Source organism: Tripterygium wilfordii, chromosome 2, assembly GCF_013401445.1.
Source record: "Tripterygium wilfordii isolate XIE 37 chromosome 2, ASM1340144v1, whole genome shotgun sequence".
In the NCBI taxonomy this organism is placed as follows: domain Eukaryota; kingdom Viridiplantae; phylum Streptophyta; class Magnoliopsida; order Celastrales; family Celastraceae; genus Tripterygium; species Tripterygium wilfordii.
In genome coordinates this window covers 9,672,581-9,694,081 of record NC_052233.1, presented here as the reverse complement: position 1 = coordinate 9,694,081, position 21,501 = coordinate 9,672,581, and the positions used below count along the sequence as shown (strand labels likewise).

General features: G+C 37.8%; 3 protein-coding genes across 5 annotated transcripts; 2 read left to right on the top strand and 1 right to left on the bottom strand.

Moving 5' to 3' along the window:
- The first annotated feature begins 2,372 nt into the window (after positions 1-2,372).
- On the top strand, positions 2,373-6,696 carry LOC120012766 (PHD finger protein At1g33420-like). The gene is made up of 5 exons (XM_038864249.1): positions 2,373-3,037; positions 3,747-3,873; positions 4,059-4,274; positions 4,806-5,417; positions 5,602-6,696. The coding sequence occupies exons 1-5, from the start codon at positions 2,722-2,724 to the stop codon at positions 6,362-6,364; spliced, it is 2,034 nt and encodes a 677-aa protein (XP_038720177.1). The 5' UTR covers positions 2,373-2,721; the 3' UTR covers positions 6,365-6,696.
- Positions 6,697-7,109: 413 nt separating this feature from the next.
- On the bottom strand, positions 7,110-9,586 carry LOC120012774 (extradiol ring-cleavage dioxygenase-like). 2 transcript variants are annotated; one of them, XM_038864262.1, is made up of 3 exons: positions 9,236-9,586; positions 7,865-8,235; positions 7,110-7,354 (listed from the first exon to the last, which is right to left on the bottom strand). In XM_038864262.1, exons 1-3 carry the CDS (start codon positions 9,581-9,583, stop codon positions 7,162-7,164), a joined length of 912 nt encoding a protein of 303 aa, XP_038720190.1. In that variant the 5' UTR covers positions 9,584-9,586; the 3' UTR covers positions 7,110-7,161. The 2 variants fall into 2 exon arrangements, with proteins under 2 accessions (XP_038720190.1, XP_038720199.1); XM_038864271.1 differs by having other exon boundaries at positions 7,182-7,346.
- A 954-nt stretch (positions 9,587-10,540) lies between these two features.
- Positions 10,541-21,469, top strand: LOC120014299 (zinc finger CCCH domain-containing protein 13-like). Of its 2 annotated transcripts, none has more exons than XM_038866228.1 (12): positions 10,541-10,893; positions 11,253-12,542; positions 14,600-14,607; positions 15,499-15,674; positions 16,245-16,305; positions 16,427-16,525; positions 17,648-17,742; positions 18,011-18,124; positions 18,733-18,800; positions 19,926-20,036; positions 20,569-20,800; positions 21,159-21,469. In XM_038866228.1, exons 2-12 carry the CDS (start codon positions 11,254-11,256, stop codon positions 21,267-21,269), a joined length of 2,364 nt encoding a protein of 787 aa, XP_038722156.1. In that variant the 5' UTR covers positions 10,541-10,893; position 11,253; the 3' UTR covers positions 21,270-21,469. The 2 variants fall into 2 exon arrangements, with proteins under 2 accessions (XP_038722156.1, XP_038722150.1); XM_038866222.1 differs by having other exon boundaries at positions 10,542-10,893; positions 11,185-12,542.
- Positions 21,470-21,501: the final 32 nt, after the last annotated feature.

Here is a 21,501-nt window from a genome sequence, read left to right as displayed (position 1 = left end):
GTTTTCGATACAACGTAACTTTCAAAATATGAAGAAAAAATAGAGCAAGAAACAAATTACATTGTTAATGGAGGTGACCAAATACGTTGTTGGAGGTGGTTGGATGCATGGATCGACTAATTATATTGTTTTTAAACAATATAATTTGCAATGGGTTGTCGGATTCCAGCAACTATCTGGCCGAAAAATGAGTGGGTAAGGTGTGTCTCGACGTGTAGAGTTCAAATATGGGGTTGGTTGTCGGAGATGTCGCCGGAGGTGGCCGGCTCGACTATATTTGTGTCGCGGTTACCTCCTCTTTTGAGTGCTTTTTTCCAACGATACAAGCGACGATAGGTGGTGTGGAGGGTCGGAAAGTGAACGTGGTTATCTGACACTTCCGTTCAATGGGTCAACGGCTCCTATCTGTGACTGGACGAAGGAGCTCCGGTGAAAATTGGTGGTTCTCATGAGAGTGTGGGGAGAGAGGAGAGAGGGGAAAAGAGTGTGGATGTTACATAGAGACAAAAATGTCGATATGGCATGCCATGTAAGATTGGGAAAAATTGGGATGATTTTTGTTGGGTGATTCAGCACTACAAGTGTAAGTAAGTGCGTGGGCTACGACCCACCATGATTTCTATTCAGTTGACGAAGGCCCATGACTAAAGTAGACATAGCCACATAGGCTCAATTGACCAATTGCATTGTGGACGCTTATTTACTTTTCTTTTGGGTCAATTTTTCTCAATTCTAAATTGATCTCGAACCACCCTCCGGCATCAGATTTTGTCAGATTGATAGAGCTTCCACAAAAGACAACACACACTGATGAAGCCATGAAGGGCATTAAAGTCCACACCCTAATTATTTTTCTTGTTTTGGTTAATTTGAAAAATGTTTAAGGTTTTTTAAAAAAATTATAAAAAAAGGAGATTTGGTCATTGCATAAAACAAATTCATACCCAACAAATATGGGTGTCGGGGGTCTGCTGTAGGTGATTTGAATCACAAATTTTTTTTATTTTATTTTGAAAAAAATTATAGATGTGTAGTTTATGATCTAACGAATCTAACGATATATTTTTTATTCAAAACAAAAATCAAATTCATTGCGATCTCTACACTGAATGTTATGAGTTTATATCCGATGGTCTAAATTTGTTAAACATTTTTCATGTGGTATATAATTTTTGTTTTGAACAAAAAATATATGGTTGGATTCGTTTGACCCTAAACTACACATCTATAATTTTTTCAAAATAAAATAAAAAAAATTTCACCCTCAAATTGTTATTACAACGGGGTTGCTGTAATTTTATTACAACAGAGCCCCGACACTCAACAAATATTTGAGGTGAATTACATTAATCTATAATAGAAAATTAATTAAAATTCACGGTACAAATAGTTTTTTTTTTTTGCTATTCATTTCCCTATAAAATTAGGTATTTAATTCCTATGAATATTATTAATTTCCATTTTAAAAACCTGAATGAGATCCTAATCGGATTCAAGTTCTTTCCTACATGTATTCGTCTTAATTCATATCAATATTATTAATTTTTTTTAAAAAAACCATAATAAGATCCTAATCGACTTCTACTTGGCATAACTAGTCAAGTTATTTCCTAATAGATTGTGAAGTAAAAAATTTGAACTCGAATCGAGTCTAATTTAGCTCAAAATTTTTGCTACATGCATAAAAAGGAATAAAAATACTAAATATAAAAGATTTTTTTGCATGTTTATTGGTTTTATAACATGGATTGGAATAGGGATTGCAAAAAAAAGCGACCTGAGTACTACCCACAGGGTATCCAATCCATTAAAAATTCAAAAACCAATCATATAGGATTTGAAAAAGATTTTAATTTTAATTTTCAAACCCGTCACAATTTAGGGTTATGTTTGATTTTTGATGATTGTTGTAGACATGTTTTAAATTATCTATTTTTATTTTATTTAGTTTTTGATTTTTTTACATTCAGCTTTGGGTTAAGGTTTTCAGTTTTGGCTGGGTTCGGAGTTTGATTTGCGGGGTTTGGAAATGGTCAACCGACCATTCAGGGAAAATTTATAAAAAAAATTAATTTTAAATGGTAAACGAATATCCGATGAAAAACGGTTTTAATTTTAGAAATTAAGATGGTTTGCTAAATGATTCTGAAATGATTTTAGTATATGATAGCTTAAACGAAAACGATTTTAATATTTCTTAAATGGAAGGGTATCAAATCCGTTGTCATCCCTATATCGGAGACCTAGAATTGGAAATTTTTTGGAAATTCCATTCAAGGTAATGTGCCTGTAAAGGGTAATTACGTAATTGAGCGCGAATCCTTTCAAAAGCGCTAAACAAGCTTAACGGCTAAGATTTCGACACTTTCCTTTCCTCTCCCATCTCTAAAACCGACTCTCGGGATTTCCCAAAAAAACATTATTATTAAAAATACTTCAAAATTTATTATATATAATTATTTGATTGGATAAAAAACCAAAAACAGCCCTCGATTGATCCTGATCGTGAAATCAGAGGCTCCACACAATCCCTTGAAACCCTAACGCCGAACGTTCGTTTTTCCCTCCATCCTTCGATCGTCTCAAAGAGCTTCCAGCTCTATCTGTCTTTATCTCTACATCTTTTTCATCGTCAGATCTGATACCTTGACCTCCAGATCTAGGATTATCTAAGCCGATTAAGCTACACGCGCCATCACGATTACCTCACGCGCCGCGAACATGGTGGTGAATGGGAGGCCGTTGAAGAGGATGAAGAGGAGAGTCACGGCTGACCTCCATGACTTCCTGACGTTCCCTTCGTCAGCTTCGGGAGGTAACGGGCCTTTCAGGGTGAACGTTAGGGAGTTCCTGACGGAGCACGCGCTGTTGCCTTCGCCTTCTTCGCTGCTCCCCCACCTACTTACGTGGCAGATCTCCTTCCGCGTCGGCGAACTGACGGAAGGCCGTTACTCGGCCCCGCCCGTTGTGTGCGACGTGGTCGAGGAGGACGTTGCCAGATCTAGATCCGTGTACTGCGATCAGTGCCGAGTCGTTGGTGAGTTGGGTCGGCCGGGTCGTACGCCCGATCTCGTTTTTTTCGTTACGCAATTTTTGTTCTCTTTTGTTTCTCGTTTAGACGCTTCGTTCCCGGTTACCGGTAAATCCTTAAAGTCACTATCCTATTTTGGCCATGGTAAACTGGTAATCTATAATTCTATATAACTATATTATTGAAATTAACGACATATTTAACGATATTATTGAAATTAACGACATATTTTGGACAAGGATCTTGGAATTTATCGTGAGAAATATGAGATGAAATTTTGTGATAGTAGTTACCGAAGGTGGGAGTGGTGGGCCTACAATGCGATTTTTCCAATAAGTTTTCGTCGCGTCAACCCATTTAGACAGTTGCGTAAAGCATCTTTGCACGTGGCAAAAGTGGAGGCTGCTGTGCGTTATCATTTGTCGTTTAGTATGACCATGATCAGTCCAAAATGCCCCTGTTGTACTTGATTAATTTCAATTATGCATTTTGTCTTTTTTATGTGAGGGTATTTATTGCAATACCTGTACTGATGATGGTTAGAGAGTCATCATGCGGCTGAATTGGATTATGGGAATTAATACTGTTTGATTTTTTTTTTTGCTAATGTAACTTAATGGTTATTGTAAATAGTCTAATGGGTTACGGTAATTGTTCTCATTTGGTTATGGTTATGGTGTTTATTGATTCTTTTTTTTTAATTGTGAATGCTTAGGCTGGAGTGCAAATCCAGTGTGTAGCAAACGTTACCATTTTATAATAAAGGCGGATGGTGTTTCCATTGGTGGGTATCACAAGCCATGCACACGGTGTGGAGATATCTTGCATTTGTCTGAATCCAGGTGAGTTGAAGTATTTATACCTATGTTTCTTTGTACATTTGTTGTTTAAGGTGTTTGGACACGATGGTTTTCGAACTGTTTTTGAGCCGGTGATTAGTAGGCTGTCCTGCTACCATAACAGTGCTGATAATTGTTTTAAGTTGATTGTTTTCTGATGTTTGTGGCACTTATTACTTTTCTTTCAGGTGTAAGACGTGTAATCATGTAACGACTACGGATGATGTCGAAGATTGGATTTATCAGCAGTTAGAGGACACCACCCATCTTTTACATGGTGTAGTCCATGTAAATGGTTATGGGCATCTTCTAAGAGTCAATGGCAGGGAAGGGGGCTCCAGGATTCTTTCCGGATGTCATATCATGAATTTTTGGGATCGATTATGCAAAGCTCTTGGAGTCAGGTTAGACTTCTTGGTTGCAACTGGATGTATGGCTTAATGCTTCTTTCTCTGATTGCGTTAAAGAGGTTTGATTGTGCATTTCCTGTCTTACTCTGTTGGAACTTGGAACCATCTGTCCGTTCACCGGTCCCGGATAAATAGGAGAGTTTAAATTCAGAAAAGTTCACGTGGTTATCTGTTATTTGTGACTATCATCTTGACTCTCTGTGTAGAAAATCCTGGAAATGTAGAGCTTTTGCTTGATATCTTCTATTAAAGCATTCATCTGCTGGGCTGTAATCTATGTAAAATAATGGGATGTACTTTGGATGTTATGAAATTTTTACTATTAACATAATGTAGCAGTGTATCCTGATGAAAGGGATTTAGTTATTCTTATACCCTTGAAAAACAAAATGGATGTTTATTGTAAGATATTCATCTGAAGGATGAAGTCGATTTCTCTTAGCTTTGTGCGCTTTCTTCGGATTATTTTATTGAATTAAACTTCATCTGTGTTTTTTTTTCCCCTCCTTTTCCTCACATGAACAGAAAGGTTAGTGTGATGGATGTGTCAAAAAAGTATGGATTGGAATATCGGCTGCTGCATGCAATCACCAATGGCCATCCATGGTATGGTGACTGGGGATATGAATTTGGCGCTGGTAGTTTTGCTCTCACCCATGATGCATACAAATGTGCTGTTGAAACCCTATCTGGCATGCCATTGTCAGTCTTTCTTTCTCAAGGAAGGCAACAGCCCACTCGGTTGCAGGATAGAATCTCATTTTACCAATCATTATCCGAGCGTCAGTTTGTAAATACTAGAGAACTATTCAGTTATTTGATGAGTTTGATCCACACTGCTCAAAAGTCTTCACCAGGGGTTGATGCTACTGCCTTTAAAAGACAAGGTTCATCTGGGATCTCACATATGTGGGGTAGGAGTGATATTGAACGAGTACACGAAGCAATGTTCAGAGTTCTGCGGGCAGTGAGTGGGTCCAATTGGGCAAGTTGGCGTGCTCTTAGAGGGGCTGTTTGCAGAGTAGCTCCTCCTGATCTCCTTGATCATTGCTTGAAGAAACTAGGAGGTAAGTCAGCTGCTGATGGCATGGTGGTTCATACTCGACAAAATCCTGATTCTGGTGCGCTGGAGTTCAGGTTAGAAAATTTCCTCTTTCTTATATATTTTGCATTGGCATGTACAAATTCAGGCAGTTAAAGGCCACTGTCGAAACATTTTCAATTCATTCTGGAGAAATTTATTCCTTGTTCTTGGTTATATAAATTGCACTTTATGAAGATCAAGTCCGGTTTTTGGATTCACTGTGTATAATTATTGCAGACTTAAACCCGGAAGTCCTCCTGAAGTCATCTCCAGTGGCAGTGATTCTTCTGTCATTAAGAGCCCATGCCCATCTTTAGAAGTCCTTATACAAGACCTCCGATTTTTCTATGAAACTATACTTCATCCTCAAATCAGCTGTACACCTGAGGCAACAAGGGATCTTGTGATTTGCTCAGCTGAAAAGCTTATTGACTGCAAGCAATTTGTGAAAGAATACAAGCCTGAAAAGCGAGCGAGTTTGAAGTCATCAATTATATGCCTCTCATGCCAGGTGGAACTTTCTGATGAATCTGATAAGTTTGCCCCTAAACCTCCCCCAGAACTAATTATCTTGCCTCTTACTGCTACTGTTGGTGATCTGAAGCACGAGGCTTCAAGGGCTTTTCAAGATGTGTATTTGATGTTCAAAAGATTTGAAGCTGAACAGCTGCTTGGGTATAGCGGTGTTGATGATTCCACCCAGGTCAAGCTCTTGTTAGGGTCAACTGAATCAGTTTGTGTCCGAGGAAGATGTGCAGGAAAAACCGGTCTCAGCAAATACAGAATGGAGAGAGGGACTGAGAGGTGGACAGTGGATTGCGTCTGTGGGGCCAAGGATGATGACGGGGAGAGAATGCTGGCTTGCGATGTTTGTGGGGTGTGGCAGCACACTAGGTGTTCTGGTATTCACGACTCTGACTCGGTGCCTGCAAGGTTTGTCTGCCATCGATGCAGAGGCTCCGGCCACTTGAACAAAGTCAATGGGCAAGTGCAAGGATGAGAAGGTGATTGTTTCAGTTGGTGGTAACAATAGCAGCTTTGGAAAGAACTTAACAACTGATGATGTTCGCTAGATTTTGTATTTTGTAAATGTTGTTAGGAGGGCGTTCCTCTGGCCTTGAATGAACTTGTACATAAGCATGAGGCCACTCCTTCCAATTCCTTTCTCCTCTTATTCCCTTTGTATATAAATTTAATTTTCATCATGGTTAGTTTATGCCATGGGAAAGTGGGAAACAAGAAAATGAAAAAGAAAAAAAAAAGAAAAAAAAAAAAGAGAGAAAATAAGAAGAAAGTGTTGATGCAGATCAATAGACAAATAATTTTTCTTCTTGGGATATTTTGCTTTGAATTTGTAGTGGAACTGTTTTTAGCAACGGAAGTTCTCATGTCATGGGAGTTCGATGATGCAGTTATAAGGATCTCTCTCTCTTTTTACACTCATATACAGGATGGTGTCTGCACTACTCATGGAAGTGTGTGGGATTCTACTTCTGTTTTGATCTTTTGTCGTCTATTTCCAGTCTCTAGTAACTTTGTTGCATGCGGGGTTTAGCTGTTTTCAGGGAGGTTCACCTGTTTAGAACCATGTGAACTACGCTAATGTTGAGCTTCAAATGCATAAATACGTACAAATTTTTATGGCCTGAGCTTTCTTCTTTTCACTTGGTCCCCCTGTGTATGACTTCATTTTTATACTGTCCAAATGTTTATGGCCTGGTCTGCCAACTTGCAACTATAATGGGTTTTGAGGGTAAATCAAGCTTCCGAATGCGGTTTTATTAGCCCCATAAATAATTATTTGTTTGTTGAGAATTGATAAGATGCATAAGAAAGAGTACCAAGTTCCCAGCTATGGTGGATGAGTTTTGCCTTGGCGTTTTCACCTGCAGCACCCATAGCTACATGCAAGGGATAGAAGTGGTCTGGCGAAGGGTGAGCTTTTGTCGCATGAGGTGCTCTCTCTTCATAGTTGGTCACATCTTCGTACCTGCAAAGAGGAACCAAATAATTATTTCAAAGTATAAAAAATATTAAACAGAACTCTATTGAAAACAGTAATGCAAACTACTAACAGTAATGTAAACTACAAAACCGCACTCGTATGCAAGGGCGTCCTTGGGTGGGGTGACATGGGCTGCCACTCAAGGCCCCATATTTTTGAAAAATACCGATGTTACAGTTTCAAAACCCATTTTAGTAACATAAGAAATTTAGTTTTTTTTAAGAGAGCCCATTTTTTAGAGTTCGCTCAGGGCCACCAAAGACTCAGGTATGCAACTGCTCGTATGCAAGGGTTAAGCATATCTTTGTAGCATTCTGGCTATAGGGTGCCTGACTACTAAATCAAATCTTTTGAATTATGATGAACAATTACATCGATAATTTGATTCTAGGAAGCTACCTTGCTCTCACATACAATAGAAGAGCATAACATGCTGATTGAAATGTACAATGTCATGTATGAAATTTTGGCAATGATGCCATTAAAATAATTTACCTTCCTTGGAGGAGAGCATCTTTGAGCCAGGTATCGAACTCCAAAGCCCAAGAAGCGACAGACTTGCTACCAAATTGAAGGGTCCTTAAGTTGTGAGTAGCACTTCCAGAACCCATGATGAGGACACCTTCCCCTCTGAGAGGAGCCAATGCTTTGCCCAAGTTGTAATGGTAAGTCCCATCCATATCTGTCTGCAAAGAGAGTTGGCACACAGGAATATCAGCCTCAGGATACATCAGCATTAGTGGTACCCATGCGCCGTGGTCAAGTCCACGCTTTTTGTCTTCATCGACCTTCTTGAACCCAGATGCCATGAGCAATTCCTTCACCCTCATTGCCAAATCAGGAGCTCCTGGTGCTGGATACTTCAGCTGAAAATCAGGAACAACCAACCGGTTTAAATTAATCATTTCTATACTTCTATTACTATACAAGTTGATAGAAATCTAGCCATGTCATTATGTCACAATAGTAGTTAACTAATGCAAGATTCACCCTCCCTAATAGCTTAACCTCTTGGGTTATGTGGTGTTTCACATGTCAGAACCTTTGGCTAGCGCTAGGTCCTGGTTTCAAAATTAAAATGGTGCCATCTATTATTGCATCTCCAGTAACACAAATATACTCTCCCTTCTTTCTTTAAAATTTTCTTCTTCAAAATGGTAACACAAATTAATCATTTCTTGTACATAAGGCGCAAACAATCATGGCAGCTTGGAAACCATTCATCATGCGTACGGCTCAAGCCTCATATCTTGGGTAGAAAGTAGAAAATCCAAGCTAAAACCAAAATTTTGAACTAGTTCAACAAAGTAATTAACCTCTAGCCTAGTAAATTTCAACTATAAGCTTCGGACTCTATTATATACCAACAAAATTGCTACTGTAAAATACTACATATATGACTATGAATGATCTTATATGGTATTTATGGTTAATGTATCACAGAATTCATCTTAATTTTAGATATGCTGAATCTATCGTTATGGTTAACGTTGGTTTTAAAAAAAAATTAAGTTTCACCATGATTCAAGCTTGAACGAACTCAAAGATAAGTTTTTATTGGGTAGAACTCAAGGAATCATGCTCAGGCCCACAAATAGGCCCAATATTAGTGTCTATTAGCATACAAGCCCATTAAAAAACACGAAAGAAAAAAAGTTCCACGAACACCCATTCATCGCCCACCCCCCACCAAACACTCATGTGAGATGATATTGGAATCGTTCAGCAAATTAACAAGAGTGCGAGTCAGGTGCATCGATCTTTAATTCTACGAGTGAATTTGCAAAACAAGGTATTAATCAATAAGCCAAAAGAAAAAAAAAGTCACCAAGAGAATTGAATCAATTGATTGGATTTGAGGGTTACCTTGTACATTTGTTGAGGGAAGCCATAGAAATCATGGATGGTGTCGTGGTTGCCTCTGATAACATTGACGGTGGGGAATTTTGTCTCCCAGTGACCAGAAATTACCAGAATCGATTTAGGTCTGGGACTGAGCCCGTTCTTTTCCCATGATTGCAGGAAAGCCCTCGCCTCCGCCGCCTCATCGATCGCGAGCGTCGGCGAGCCGTGCGATATGTAGCATGTGTCCATCACTGCCATCGATCGATCGATCGATGAAACACAGATATTACAGCGATATAAAAGAGGAAGGGGAAGAGGAATTTTGTTTCTTGACCAGATTTTGAGTTTGGTGGTTTTATATACAAACATTCTGTCTCCGTCAAAGCCACCTACTCTCGATTTATGTGATAATAAATAGAATTATTTATTTGTTTCTAGAGCCATTCAATCATTTCTATTTACACTGTTTTGTATAAATATGTTCTTATGAATCACTAATTAGCCTTAACTCATCATATATAATAATCTATTTGACTTCTAATGCTAATAGCCTAGTGTTATATATCAAAAAGGATTGAGTTATACCCGAGCTACTAGTTAGAGTGATAATGATAGTGTGTATCACTCTGGTGATTTGAATATTTCATCCCTGTTAAACAAAAAAAAATTGTCTTTGAGTGCAATAAAATAGCTCATTGCTCATTGCTAAGTTTGCTTTGGTGTTGTTTGGGAGTGATGTCAACTGCTGTGAAGTGTTGTGCGGTGCTGTGAGTTATAAAACTGTGGTGCTGTGAGCTGAGTTGGAACGCAAAAAACTGTTTGACGCATCACTTTTAAAACTGTGATGCGATGTTGTGAGTGCGTTTGACGTATCTAAATTACGATTATATTAGATGACTAATAATATTAATATAAAATCACTTAACATTTACATTGTACATTAATCTAAAATAAAATAATTGACCTAATTTGATTACATGAGACAATTCAACATATATTAAGCTGTTTGGGAATGTTGTGATGTGTGGTGAGGTGTTGCGAGGTAAAAAGTTATGGTGCTGTGATGTGAGTTTTACTGTAAAAGCGTTTGACGTGTCACAAAAAACTATGATGCGGTGCAATTGAACGCAGTGTAAACACACTGCCAAACACTATCTTTAAATGGTTCAATTTCATAGGTTGCTAAGTTGGTTTCAAATTGTTCAATTTCATATGTTTGGGGTGCATCGAATGAGTCTTTTTGACTTAAGGAAGCAGGATTGCTATATTTCATATGTTATATGCATGGACACTTGAGAATGAGAATAACATCTGCCGCTGATATACCAACAAATTCCATTGGAGAGTTCGGAATGTTGAATTGGAAATTCCCGTACATGAAAAAATAAAAAGAAACGCAGGGGTTGGATACTTCCCAAGTTCCCATATGGGTCGATCAAACAAATCCATCGCGAGCACCAACAGAACAACAAACCCTCAAGAATTGCACACCTAATTTCCGCCCGAATAAATTATCTCACACTCACGTCCCATCCATAGATCTTCTCGCTCCTGCCGTTCTCCATCTTCTCCTTGAAGCTTCTCCGTCTGTCCTTCTACCTCTCTTCACCTTCCATCTCTCTCATTCCATTACACAAGACTTGGAAAGGCTGAAGCCGCGGTGCTTCTTCTCCTTCTCGGTGAGTGATGGAAACTTGTTTCTCTTATCGAAGTTGATGTTATCTGCTTTCTGTTTGGTTAATTAGGAAAAAAAATAGGTAAAGCGAGGAAGCTTGAAATTTGATCGGATGTTTTTTGCCATTGGTGGTTTTCTGGTTTGGTGAAATTGGAAAGCTGAATATTCGTTTTTGAAGACCTAGAAAACGAAAAGATTATGGCTACGTCAGTTTAATTGGTTTTATTTACACAATTACATGAGTTGTTATCCCTGAGAGTGAAAACCTATGTGTTTTTTTTTTTCTAATTTGCAGGTAAGTAGTAGATGTTTCATCGGATTGTACAAAACTGATTAAGTCTTATTCATTGCACTGGAATTCAGAATGAGTGGTACACCCAGAAGGTCTCAAGAAGAGGGGGGCCATTCGTCTTCTTCAAGGCATCCTCACGAGGATGCAGGGGCGTATCCGAAACTGACATCACCTCTTTCAACTGAATATCATCCTCCCTATGAGATGGGTCAAGATTATCGAGCAGCAAAGGTTACCCGGCCTGATTCCCGAGATGTTGATAGAAGCTCGCCCATGCATTCAACCTATAGAATGCCGTTATCCTCGAATGATTCACATATGGACGCTCATCCTGCTGTACCTGAGAACAGGGCGGAGTCGAGGGATCCAAATCGGGAACATAGGGCTGACAACCGAGACCAAAGGTTAGAAGCTAGGGAGTTGTATGGTGAGGCAAAGAGGGAATCCCAAAGTGCCAAGGGTGATAAAGAGGCTAAATTTGATGGTAGGGGGGATGATGGTAAAGAAATTAAATATGATAGGGAAACTTATAATGATCCAAAGGGTGATGGGAAGACGGAAAAGGATGGTTTGGAAGCAGCTAGTAGCCATTTGAACTGGAAAGAACCAAAAGAATACCATAGGGGAAAAAGATATTCTGAATCCCCAGGAGGAAACATAGACCCTTGGCATAATTCACGTGGTAGTTCACAAGGCCCAACTGACATTGGAAAGGAATGCCCAGCAGCCGAAGAAAGGGATTATGTAGAATCAAATGAGGCTGTTGGAGAAAACAAAGTTGACTCAAAAGGTGAGGATAGATTTAAGGACAAGGATAGAAAAAGGAAAGAAGTGAAACATCGAGAATGGGGAGATAGAGATAAGGAAAGGAGCGAACGCAAAGATTCATCAAGGGAAGGAGAGCGATGGGAGAGGGAAAGGAAGGATATTTCAAAAGATAAAGAACGACTAAAGGAGAGGGAGAAGGATCATGTCAAGAGAGAAAAATGGAACAACTTAGATAAAGAAAATTTACACAATGAGAAGGAATCAGGGAATGTGTCTGTCAGAATGTCAGAGCAGGAAAATTTGGTCTCAGAGCAGAAAAAGCAGAAAGATTTTGAGAGCTGGAAAAATGCTGACAGAGACAGGAAGAAAGAAAAAGATTGTGATGTAGAAGGAGATAGACCTGAAAAGCGCAGCAGGTGTTATGACAAAGAGTCAGATGATGGTTGTGTAGATGGTGAAGGGGCTTCAGAAAGGGAAAGGGATGTCTTCAATTATGGAGTCCAGCAGAAAAAGAGGATGCTTCGTTCAAGGGGTAGCCCTCAAGTTGTAAATCGCGAGCCTCGTTTTGGGGCCCGTTCTCAGGAAAACGAAGGGTGTGTTTACTGTTAGTCTCGTTTGTTGATTCAAGTACTAGATATTCTAATTAATGATTGATTGCATTTTTAACTCATCACGTGGAGATGTTGAATTCATCATTACTGGAATTTGGGGCTAAATTTGTTGACTCCTTTATCAGGTTCATTGATGACATTGTTGCACAGTTGTGTTTTGGTTGAAGTATACCATAATTGCATGCAAAGATAAGATCGTTTATTTGTGTTTGTTGACAATCTTTATTACAATGTGACTGCTTTTGATTTCTTTAGGGAAAAAATAAGTAAAATTCTTTGCGCTTGTCCAACCTTACTCCTACTTGGAGGATATGCTTGAATAGGCGCAGCATCAACAAAATGAGGATCAAAATACCTATTTTCCATCCTAGCATGGAAGTTATGCTCGACTAGTTTATGAGATTCTTTTTGAATGGACTAGTTTGTGAGATTCACAGATAATTTTGGCTCAATTGCGAAGATTAATTAGTGAATGGTTGAAAAATAATATCTTGAATTGGAGAGATTGATGGAGATGATCTTGATTACAATTCATGCTTATTATAGCACTGTACTACAGTAGCAATGCTTTCTTTTAATTATTTTATTATTTCCTTTTAATATTTTGAGGGAACCTTGAATAACGTTGCAATTGCTTGATTGCAATTTAGCTTCGTGAGTTCAAGCTGTAGAAATAGCTTCCTTGTAAAGCGGGATGAGGCTGTGCCAGTCTGTCCATCCCAAACCTTGCCTTATGCATTGAATGTTGCTTCCTTTTTCTTTTTTTCTTTTTTTTTTCCTCTTGTTCTATTGCATCATTTGAGTTGTTTTCCGTTTTCACGTTTAATTCTTTTTAGTATTTTGTTATGTGGTTACATTTTAGACAAGTCACATGACTAGCATGTGACCGTTATTGCATTTGATGGCGAAGATTATTAGAGCTTCTTACCATAGAAGCTATTCATCTTTTACCTTGGTTGATCTTACTGGTTCTAGTCGCCTCCCCACCCCCTTTCCTGTTTCTTGCTGCTGTAGCTGTCTTCATTCGTCAAGTCTGCAGTAATTGATGGAAGCAATACTGTAAGTGTAGGAAACAACTCAGTTCATACGTTCAAACATGCCAACTCTAGAGATCTTAGATCTTTCTGTCCAACTCTTGAGAAAATTGACTTTTGATTGATGCGCGAGCATGTGCATCTTATGCTAAGTATTGCATGTTTTCCTTGACAAAAAATGTTTGTAGTTTGTTTCAAAAACTTAAATGTATGGGTTGAAAACTGTGATGCTACTTTGTATAGAAATACGTATTTGTTTCGATCGGTTTTCTCTTCCTTTTTTTCTTTTTTAATTCCCTCTGCTCTGCTTTTACACTCATGGGTTTTTTTTTTAAAATTTTTATTGTCCATTTCATATCTTTAGATTTTTTTTTCATTTTCGCCTCAAATTGAGTTCCATCCCCCCCCCCCCAAAAAAAAAAACCTATTGTAGATGTTCTATCAGCTAAATTTATGGAGAAAATTTTGTGCTATCATGCTAATTTTTGAATTTACTCTCTTCAATTCTTGCGTGACCATTTTGTGTTGAGTCTTATATATGTGGTCCCCTCCTCTTTTTTTTACCTTTGAAATCTATTATTTTGGTAAGTGTGTGTATTATAGCAAGGTACTGTACACTGTTATAGAGGATTAGAAAGAATCATTTTGAATTGCAGCTTCTTTTTTTCAATTATTACTACTCTGTCTTGGTTAGGAAACAAAATTGCTTTGGTGGTGTTGTCTTGTATGTGCATCGCTAAATATACAAAATGATTTCAGAGAATTTCTTATTTGGTTCAAGAATTATTGTTGATTTGTGGGTATTATCTTTGGATGAAAGGTTAATGTAACTACTTATGGAGTTACGGATAGTATTATAATCGATTTCACCAAAAGGATCCGTGTGTGTTCATGTGCCATATAAATGTCCACTTCTTTTGTTTCTTTATTTGATAGTTACCTATTTTTCGGCTTTAATTGGTGGTTGAACTCATTCTATTATATTCTGCTTGCTGTATTTTGCAGATCTCAAGGTAATCTGTAGTTTTCTACTTCATCAAGGTGCTAGCCTGCTACTGATTTGCATGCAACGGTCATCAACAATTTGTGGCCTTGTTTAATATTGCGGATTTAATGGGAAGTTACTTAGATTATACAGATCTATTTTGCAGCATGTTTCTGTGATGCAAGAGGACCATTGATATAGTCTTTTATAAGTTAGTCTATTATCGGGTCTATTTTAACCAAGTTTCTTAGTAAGGGTATTGTCGGAATTTCCAGGTGTGCTGGAATTTAGAATTTAGTATTGGTTATTTGTTTTGAGAGTCTTTTATTATGTTAGTTTGTTAAGTAAAGTCCTAGTTATAATTGGAGTCATATTAGTTTACTTTTAGGGATCCTAGTTTTATTTGAAGGAAGTTTTTTATGTAATTAGGATTACTAGGAGTCTATATATATGGATGTAAGTCATGAATTAATATAATGAGAGTTTGTATACAAATTTGCTGTAGGAGAGATTCCTTAGACACACTCGGTGAGAGGCTGAGAGGGGAAGGTGAGTTTATCCGACCCTACCTAAGAGATTCAGGATTTCAACTTAGAAGTTTAAGTTTCTATTCTTCTTGTTTGCTGAAAGTCTGTTTCAGTTTCAAGAAATCAAGGAATTGGGAATTTTTGTCCTAGGGTTCTTAAATTTTTGGGTTAGGGTTTTGGTTGCTCAATCCTACCATTATGTATAATCATTGCCTTTTCTTATTCTCCTATGTTCTGTTTCCCTAAGAAATCGATATCTAAGGTCCTAGCAACAAGCATTTTCCCTTCCTTTTATTGCTTTCTTTGAGTTTTGACATGTATTTTTTTTCCTGTTTTCAACCATCATTGCTCATAGTGTCATTTTTGATGTATGAAAGCTGCCGGTGTTTCAGGTAAATCGGAGGTATCATCTGTTATTTATAAAATTGGTGAATGCATGGAAGATCTAATAAAACTGTGGAAGGAGTATGAATCTGCCCAAGCCGATAAAAATGTCGAAAGCTCTCAAAATGGCCCTACACTAGAAATTAGGATACCGACTGAGCATGTTACTGCTATAAATCGCCAGGTAGGAGATAACTACTCTGTTCTTATGTGAACTGTCTGTGCTTTTTTGAGAATGTGTTTCTCTCTGTTTGTATTTTTGTTTCTTTCATTAATTTCAGCTCTAGTTGGGGGTCTTATGTGTTTTTGATAAGTTTGAAAGTATGTCTAATATGCACTCACTCTTTTAGATTACGTGACATTTATTTTATTAGGAACTTGGCGTTGTAAACTCTATCTGGTGGCAAAATATTTAGGTTTTCTAACTTCCGAGCATTGTGTTTATTGTAAGGCTTTACAGAATTCATGATTAATATGCTTATGGACAATTCAAAGCTGTTGTGCTCAGTGTGTGTTCCCTGCTCGAAAGATCCTTTCTTGTGCCTTCTATTTTATCATGTCGAATGAGGGCTCAGAACATTCTTTCAAAGAATGAAAGTTGTCAGTCTTTGTATTTAGTGTTCTTAAGAAACTGCTATAGATATGCTGATCAAATCTCATAACTTTGATGTAGATTTTACTTTTGGCATTAGTGAGAGCCCATGATGTGCTTCTTGCTTTATTGTCTTTCTCAGTTTGACTGTAATATGTACAGGTGAGAGGGGGCCAGTTATGGGGGACAGATATATATACCTATGACTCTGATCTTGTTGCTGGTATGTGGTGCTATGGAATATAGATTATACGCCTATCTTCTTTAACCTGCCAATTCATTGGAGTCTGATGGTGGACAATAGTCAATAGGAATAGAACTAATCCTGCAATCTTGTCTTCCAGTTCTCATGCACACTGGTTACTGCCGACCTACAGCTTCTCCTCCTCCAGGTGCTATCCAGGAGCTGCGTGCTGTGATACGAGTGTTGCCTCCGCAAGATAGTAAGCTCATTCTATTTGATTTAATACGTGGTATGATTGTATGACTCTTTGAATGTGTTAGTTCCATCACTTTTTTTTCAGCAGTAAAGCATATATACAGCATTCTCTGATGTATGGTTCTAAGATTACCTTCAATTCGTTTCTAATGCTGTGATGACTGATTGACTAATGGGCAAATCATCAAATTAAAGAAAAGATACTTGAGGCAGCTTGTTCTTTTTCTGTATCATACTCATAAATTCTTCTTTAACATTCTGAAAAATGACAAGATTCAGTATATTCTGACCTCGTTTGCTGTTCCCTTTACTCCTCGGATTCACCATTTCCAAGCTGGAAAGAATGTTGTCTTCTTATAAAATTTTCATTGAGGGATTAAATTTTTTATTTCAAATTGGCATGGGTAAGACCTTTCCTTTTCTGATTGAACAATATTGAGAATCACTGCCTGGTGGCTGAAATGGCACTTTGACAAGTTCTTTCCTCAGCCTTTCTTTGGGAGGTACTGCTGCCAGTTTTCTCCATGTTTGGTAACTTCTTGTGACTAGAATTTCATCCCAATTGACATGCCCAAGCTGGCAAGCTCGGCCGCCTGAGACATTGGCTGCTACGCAAGTCCACGCCTGGCCCTAAGAAGGAAAAGTTGAGCATTTTTCCACATCTCTCTCTCTCTCTCTTTGTGTCCAAGCAAATTATTTGCCCTTTACATTTGCTTACCGCCATCCTCATGAAGGATATGTATCTTCCTAATCCTATTATATTCTTATTACTAGTTACTCTCCTTATTTGCAGCTCCCAATGAGCATCAGGCAGTCTTTTGTCTTATTGTTGTAGAAAGCATTAAACTGATTTGTTCTCCTCGCCTATGTTTAAGACTTGAAAGCATTTGTCATCCTAGTATAAGGCTTACTAGGAAGTGTATAGCTATAAGGACAGATTTGGAGGATATGTCACCGTAACAGGTTCTTTAACATGCACAAAAGCTGTTTTTAATAACTTAGGTTGTTCTATTAATCTTTTTGTAAATGGGTTTGACCTTTTTGAGCTGTTGCAAGTTTGGCCATTTGTATTGCCAACTATTGTTTGTGTATAGTTCTGACCCTGTAGCTCTTTACTTATGTATAGGCTACACGTCAACTTTGAGAAATAATGTTCGTTCGCGTGCCTGGGGAGCTGCAATTGGCTGTAGTTACCGTGTGGAGCAATGCTGCATTGTGAAGGTGACATATTGTTCCAGTTATAGGTTTTTGGTTTTTATGTTTTAGATTCATATTGCTGAAAATTTTTGATTTTGTGTTCTGTGCTCCTTTAGTGCTCTAGTTATGGTGGCAGTTCTAAATAATGAATTTGATGTCAAGACTTACCCTTTAGTTTTATCTGAATTCATTTTATTTTATCTTATTATTTTAGTAGAAAAATCAGTTATCAAGATTTTGTTCTCTTTGACATTTCTGTCGTGGTTCTTGTTTACTTATTTTTTTATTTTAGAAAGGTGGCGGGACCATTGATCTTGAGCCTTGCCTTACACATACATCGACTGTGGAACCTACCCTTGCTCCTGTGGCTGTTGAGCGAACAATGACCACGAGGGCTGCTGCTTTGGTATTTCCTGGAATCTTTTTTCCAATGATCTTTTCAAATTTATTCGCTGTTATGATTTTCTCGGTTTCTGCACCATTTTCCCTGTCACCTTGCTTTACTTGGCTGGATGCATGATCTGAAACTATGGATAGATTGTCTCCTTCAGTAAAATATCTGTGAAGTTACCAGAGGAGTTTGTTCTTTTAATTGGTCACATATTGGAGAGAAGCGTGCAATTCTGCTTTCACTTTTGACACTGTAAGAAGAGAATTCTCTCTGCAAATGAAGGTTTGAGAAAGAGAAACGATGGTTCATATATTCTTATATTGATTACAATAGGAAGAAGGAAAAAAGCTTTGATGTGATTAGAGAACAGTTTTGATGATGTCAGAGAATGTGCAAAATATTTCTGCAGATCTTTTGAGTATCTTGCCAACAATGCCAGTGTCTTTCAGTCCAAAACTTATATCTGAAATTCATTGATTCTCAGGAGCTAGATAAATCCTTAATTAGCATAATTATCACTTTTGTTTACCTCGAGTGTTGATGTTTCCACCAAGAATGTTTATTACCATACTTTCTTGTCTTCTAAATCTTGATCAGCTCACATGATGACTTTCTTTCTTCAGAATGCACTGCGTCAACAAAGATTTGTACGAGAAGTTACTATACAGTACAACCTTTGCAATGAACCTTGGTACATTCATAATCTTCTTTTGATGGCTTAGTGATTTTAAATTCTGTAGAGTTGCAGATCTCTGTGGTATTTGCACGTCAGTAGCCTAAGCTGCTGTAATTTGATGTTGCCAAATACTGAAGTATTGCATGGTTATCATCTTTCAAAACAACTTTATGGTGTTTTTCAGTGCCCCAAAACTGACTTTGCACGGTCCTTGGTTAAGCAAGAAAAGTTTCATTCAAGAAAAAAGAAGAAGATAAAACTGTTTTATGTTTCCATTGCTGATGTTTTTGACTGAAACAGAAAATGCTCTATAAGAATTAAGAATGCTTGTTTCCTCCTTGTTGTATCTGAAAGTATCTTGATGGATGGTGTGTATATGCACACATTTTTGCCCATGCTTATCTGCTTCTGTGTTTCAGATCTGTTCTTTTTCTGCTTTGTTGTTGGAATCTAAGGAGCAGTAGACTGTCTTAACCTTTTTTTTATTAATCGGTTAGGCAAACCAATGGCCCAGTGGTAGAGTTTCTTCTTGTACAGGAGTGGTTTAACTTCTGTTTTTTTTTTTTCTTTTTTTGCCTATTATTTACTAAACCAGGACACCGATGCCATTGTGGTGTCTGGAGTATATTTTTTGATGTTGATTAAAATGTAACTTCCCTAGTTCATTGAAATATATGTCCTAAAAAGCCATGATTACACGTTCATTGGTTGGCTGTTTTTCTTTTATGCTTAATGAGAGGTTCTTGCGTATTTTTTGCAGCTTTTATTTACTTCCATCTTACGATTTTGTGGGATATTCCATTTATTTATTTGGATTCTTTCTTTGACTAGCAGATTGATGCGATTTTGATATTAAGTTTATTGTGCTGAGCACAAATCCTTTTGCCATTCTGATAATCCATTTGACGAAAATTGAACTTGATTGGTCTGTAATATCATTGTGATGGTCTAATGTATGGTTATTTATGCCATTCTGATAATCCATTTGACGAAAATTGAACTTGATTGGTTTGTAACATCATTGCGATGGTCTAATGTATGGTTATTTATCGCTTGTCTAATGTCTATTTTCTTGCTGTTCCCTCTTTTTACTATGTTATTGATGCATTGACTGGTTTCAACTTTTGCTAATTTCTCCAGGATTAAGTACAGTATTAGTGTTGTTGCTGACAAGGGCTTGAAAAAGCCCCTTTATACTTCAGCGCGTTTGAAGAAGGGAGAAGTTTTATACTTAGAAACACATTCATGCAGGTATAGTCTCTTTTCATCAAATACTTGCTCAGTTTACAATTTTGAGTTTTAGATTAATTTATACCTTTGTGACTTTCTCGTTGTTCTGAGCTGTTAAATATCGTTGGCAAGGGCGGAGTATTAAAAAAGACAAGAATAGGATAAACCTGAATGTCAAATATGTTTGCATCTGTTGTGCAACATAACGTCAGTTACTATGACATACGGTTCCTAGATTCCTTGACTTCGTCTGGGGGATGGCGTGAACTGGTCTGATCATAGAGAGGCATTGATCCAATGAGAGTAGAGCCTGTTACTTCCACCTTCTTAATATATGCCCACATGGGCCTTTAACGTTCTGCATTTCACTCCCTTCCCCCCAAGTGGCTTGAAGCTGCTTTGAGCATCTTTGTCTTTTAATTTCAATGCTAACTATTGCTTCTTGTCAGCAGGTTTACACGTTCATTAATATTACATTTTAGGCATGTAATGTGAATAGATCGTTAGCTTCTTCTATGACATGGTGATTATTAATCTGTTGATTTTTCTGAAGGTATGAACTCTGTTTTACTGGGGAGAAAATGGTCAAATCTGCACTTGCATCTCAAAACCATGAAGGAGAGACAGAGAAGCCCCCTAATAACCACTCACTTGCTGCTAATGGTGATAAGAATGACTCTGAGAACATTATGATTGATGCCTTTCGATGGTCTCGCTGTAAGACGCCTCTACCACAAAAGTTTATGCGCTCTGTTGGCATTCCATTGCCCCATGAATATGTGGAGGTACTTGATTCTTCTGATACAACCAGCTTTGTGTTGTAGTTTCAGCTAGATAAGCCATCTTTTCTGTCGCTCTTTGTATGTGCTGTTAAGTCTCTTCTCTGTTAAATCCACCATATATCTGTTACACACTGGAAAGGGTCATGACTATTGCTTCAAGCAGTCTCCCGTGCCCACAAATGCTTCTTGTCGAATTCAGCATCTCCCTGAAATATTCTTCAACAAACTGCCTGCATCATATAAGAATCAAAAGTTTCAGTATCCGTCACTACCGAGTTTTTCTTATAATTCTTAATTTTCATCGATGATATTGATCAAACTTTTAGTTTTTATTAACTGGGGTGTAATTCGGAATGTACAGGTATTGGAGGATAATCTTGACTGGGAGGATGTGCAGTGGTCCCAAACTGGTGTATGGATAGCTGGAAAAGAGTATGCACTTGCTAGGGTACATTTTCTATCCATGAATTAGCTTATAATATAAAAGGTCTTTGAATGTGTGTAAACTTTGTATGCTGTAGTTTTTCCAACTAATTTATTTCAATAGAATGGACAGTGGTCAGGATTTACAGACGTTCTGGATTACTTTTTTCTCTGGATGGTTTAAACAAAATGAAGAAAAAAGTGATGGGAAATGAATAAGGCTCCCGATGTCGTTTGGATGAGCACTGATTCGCATGGTCTTGAATGACCTTGAATGTATT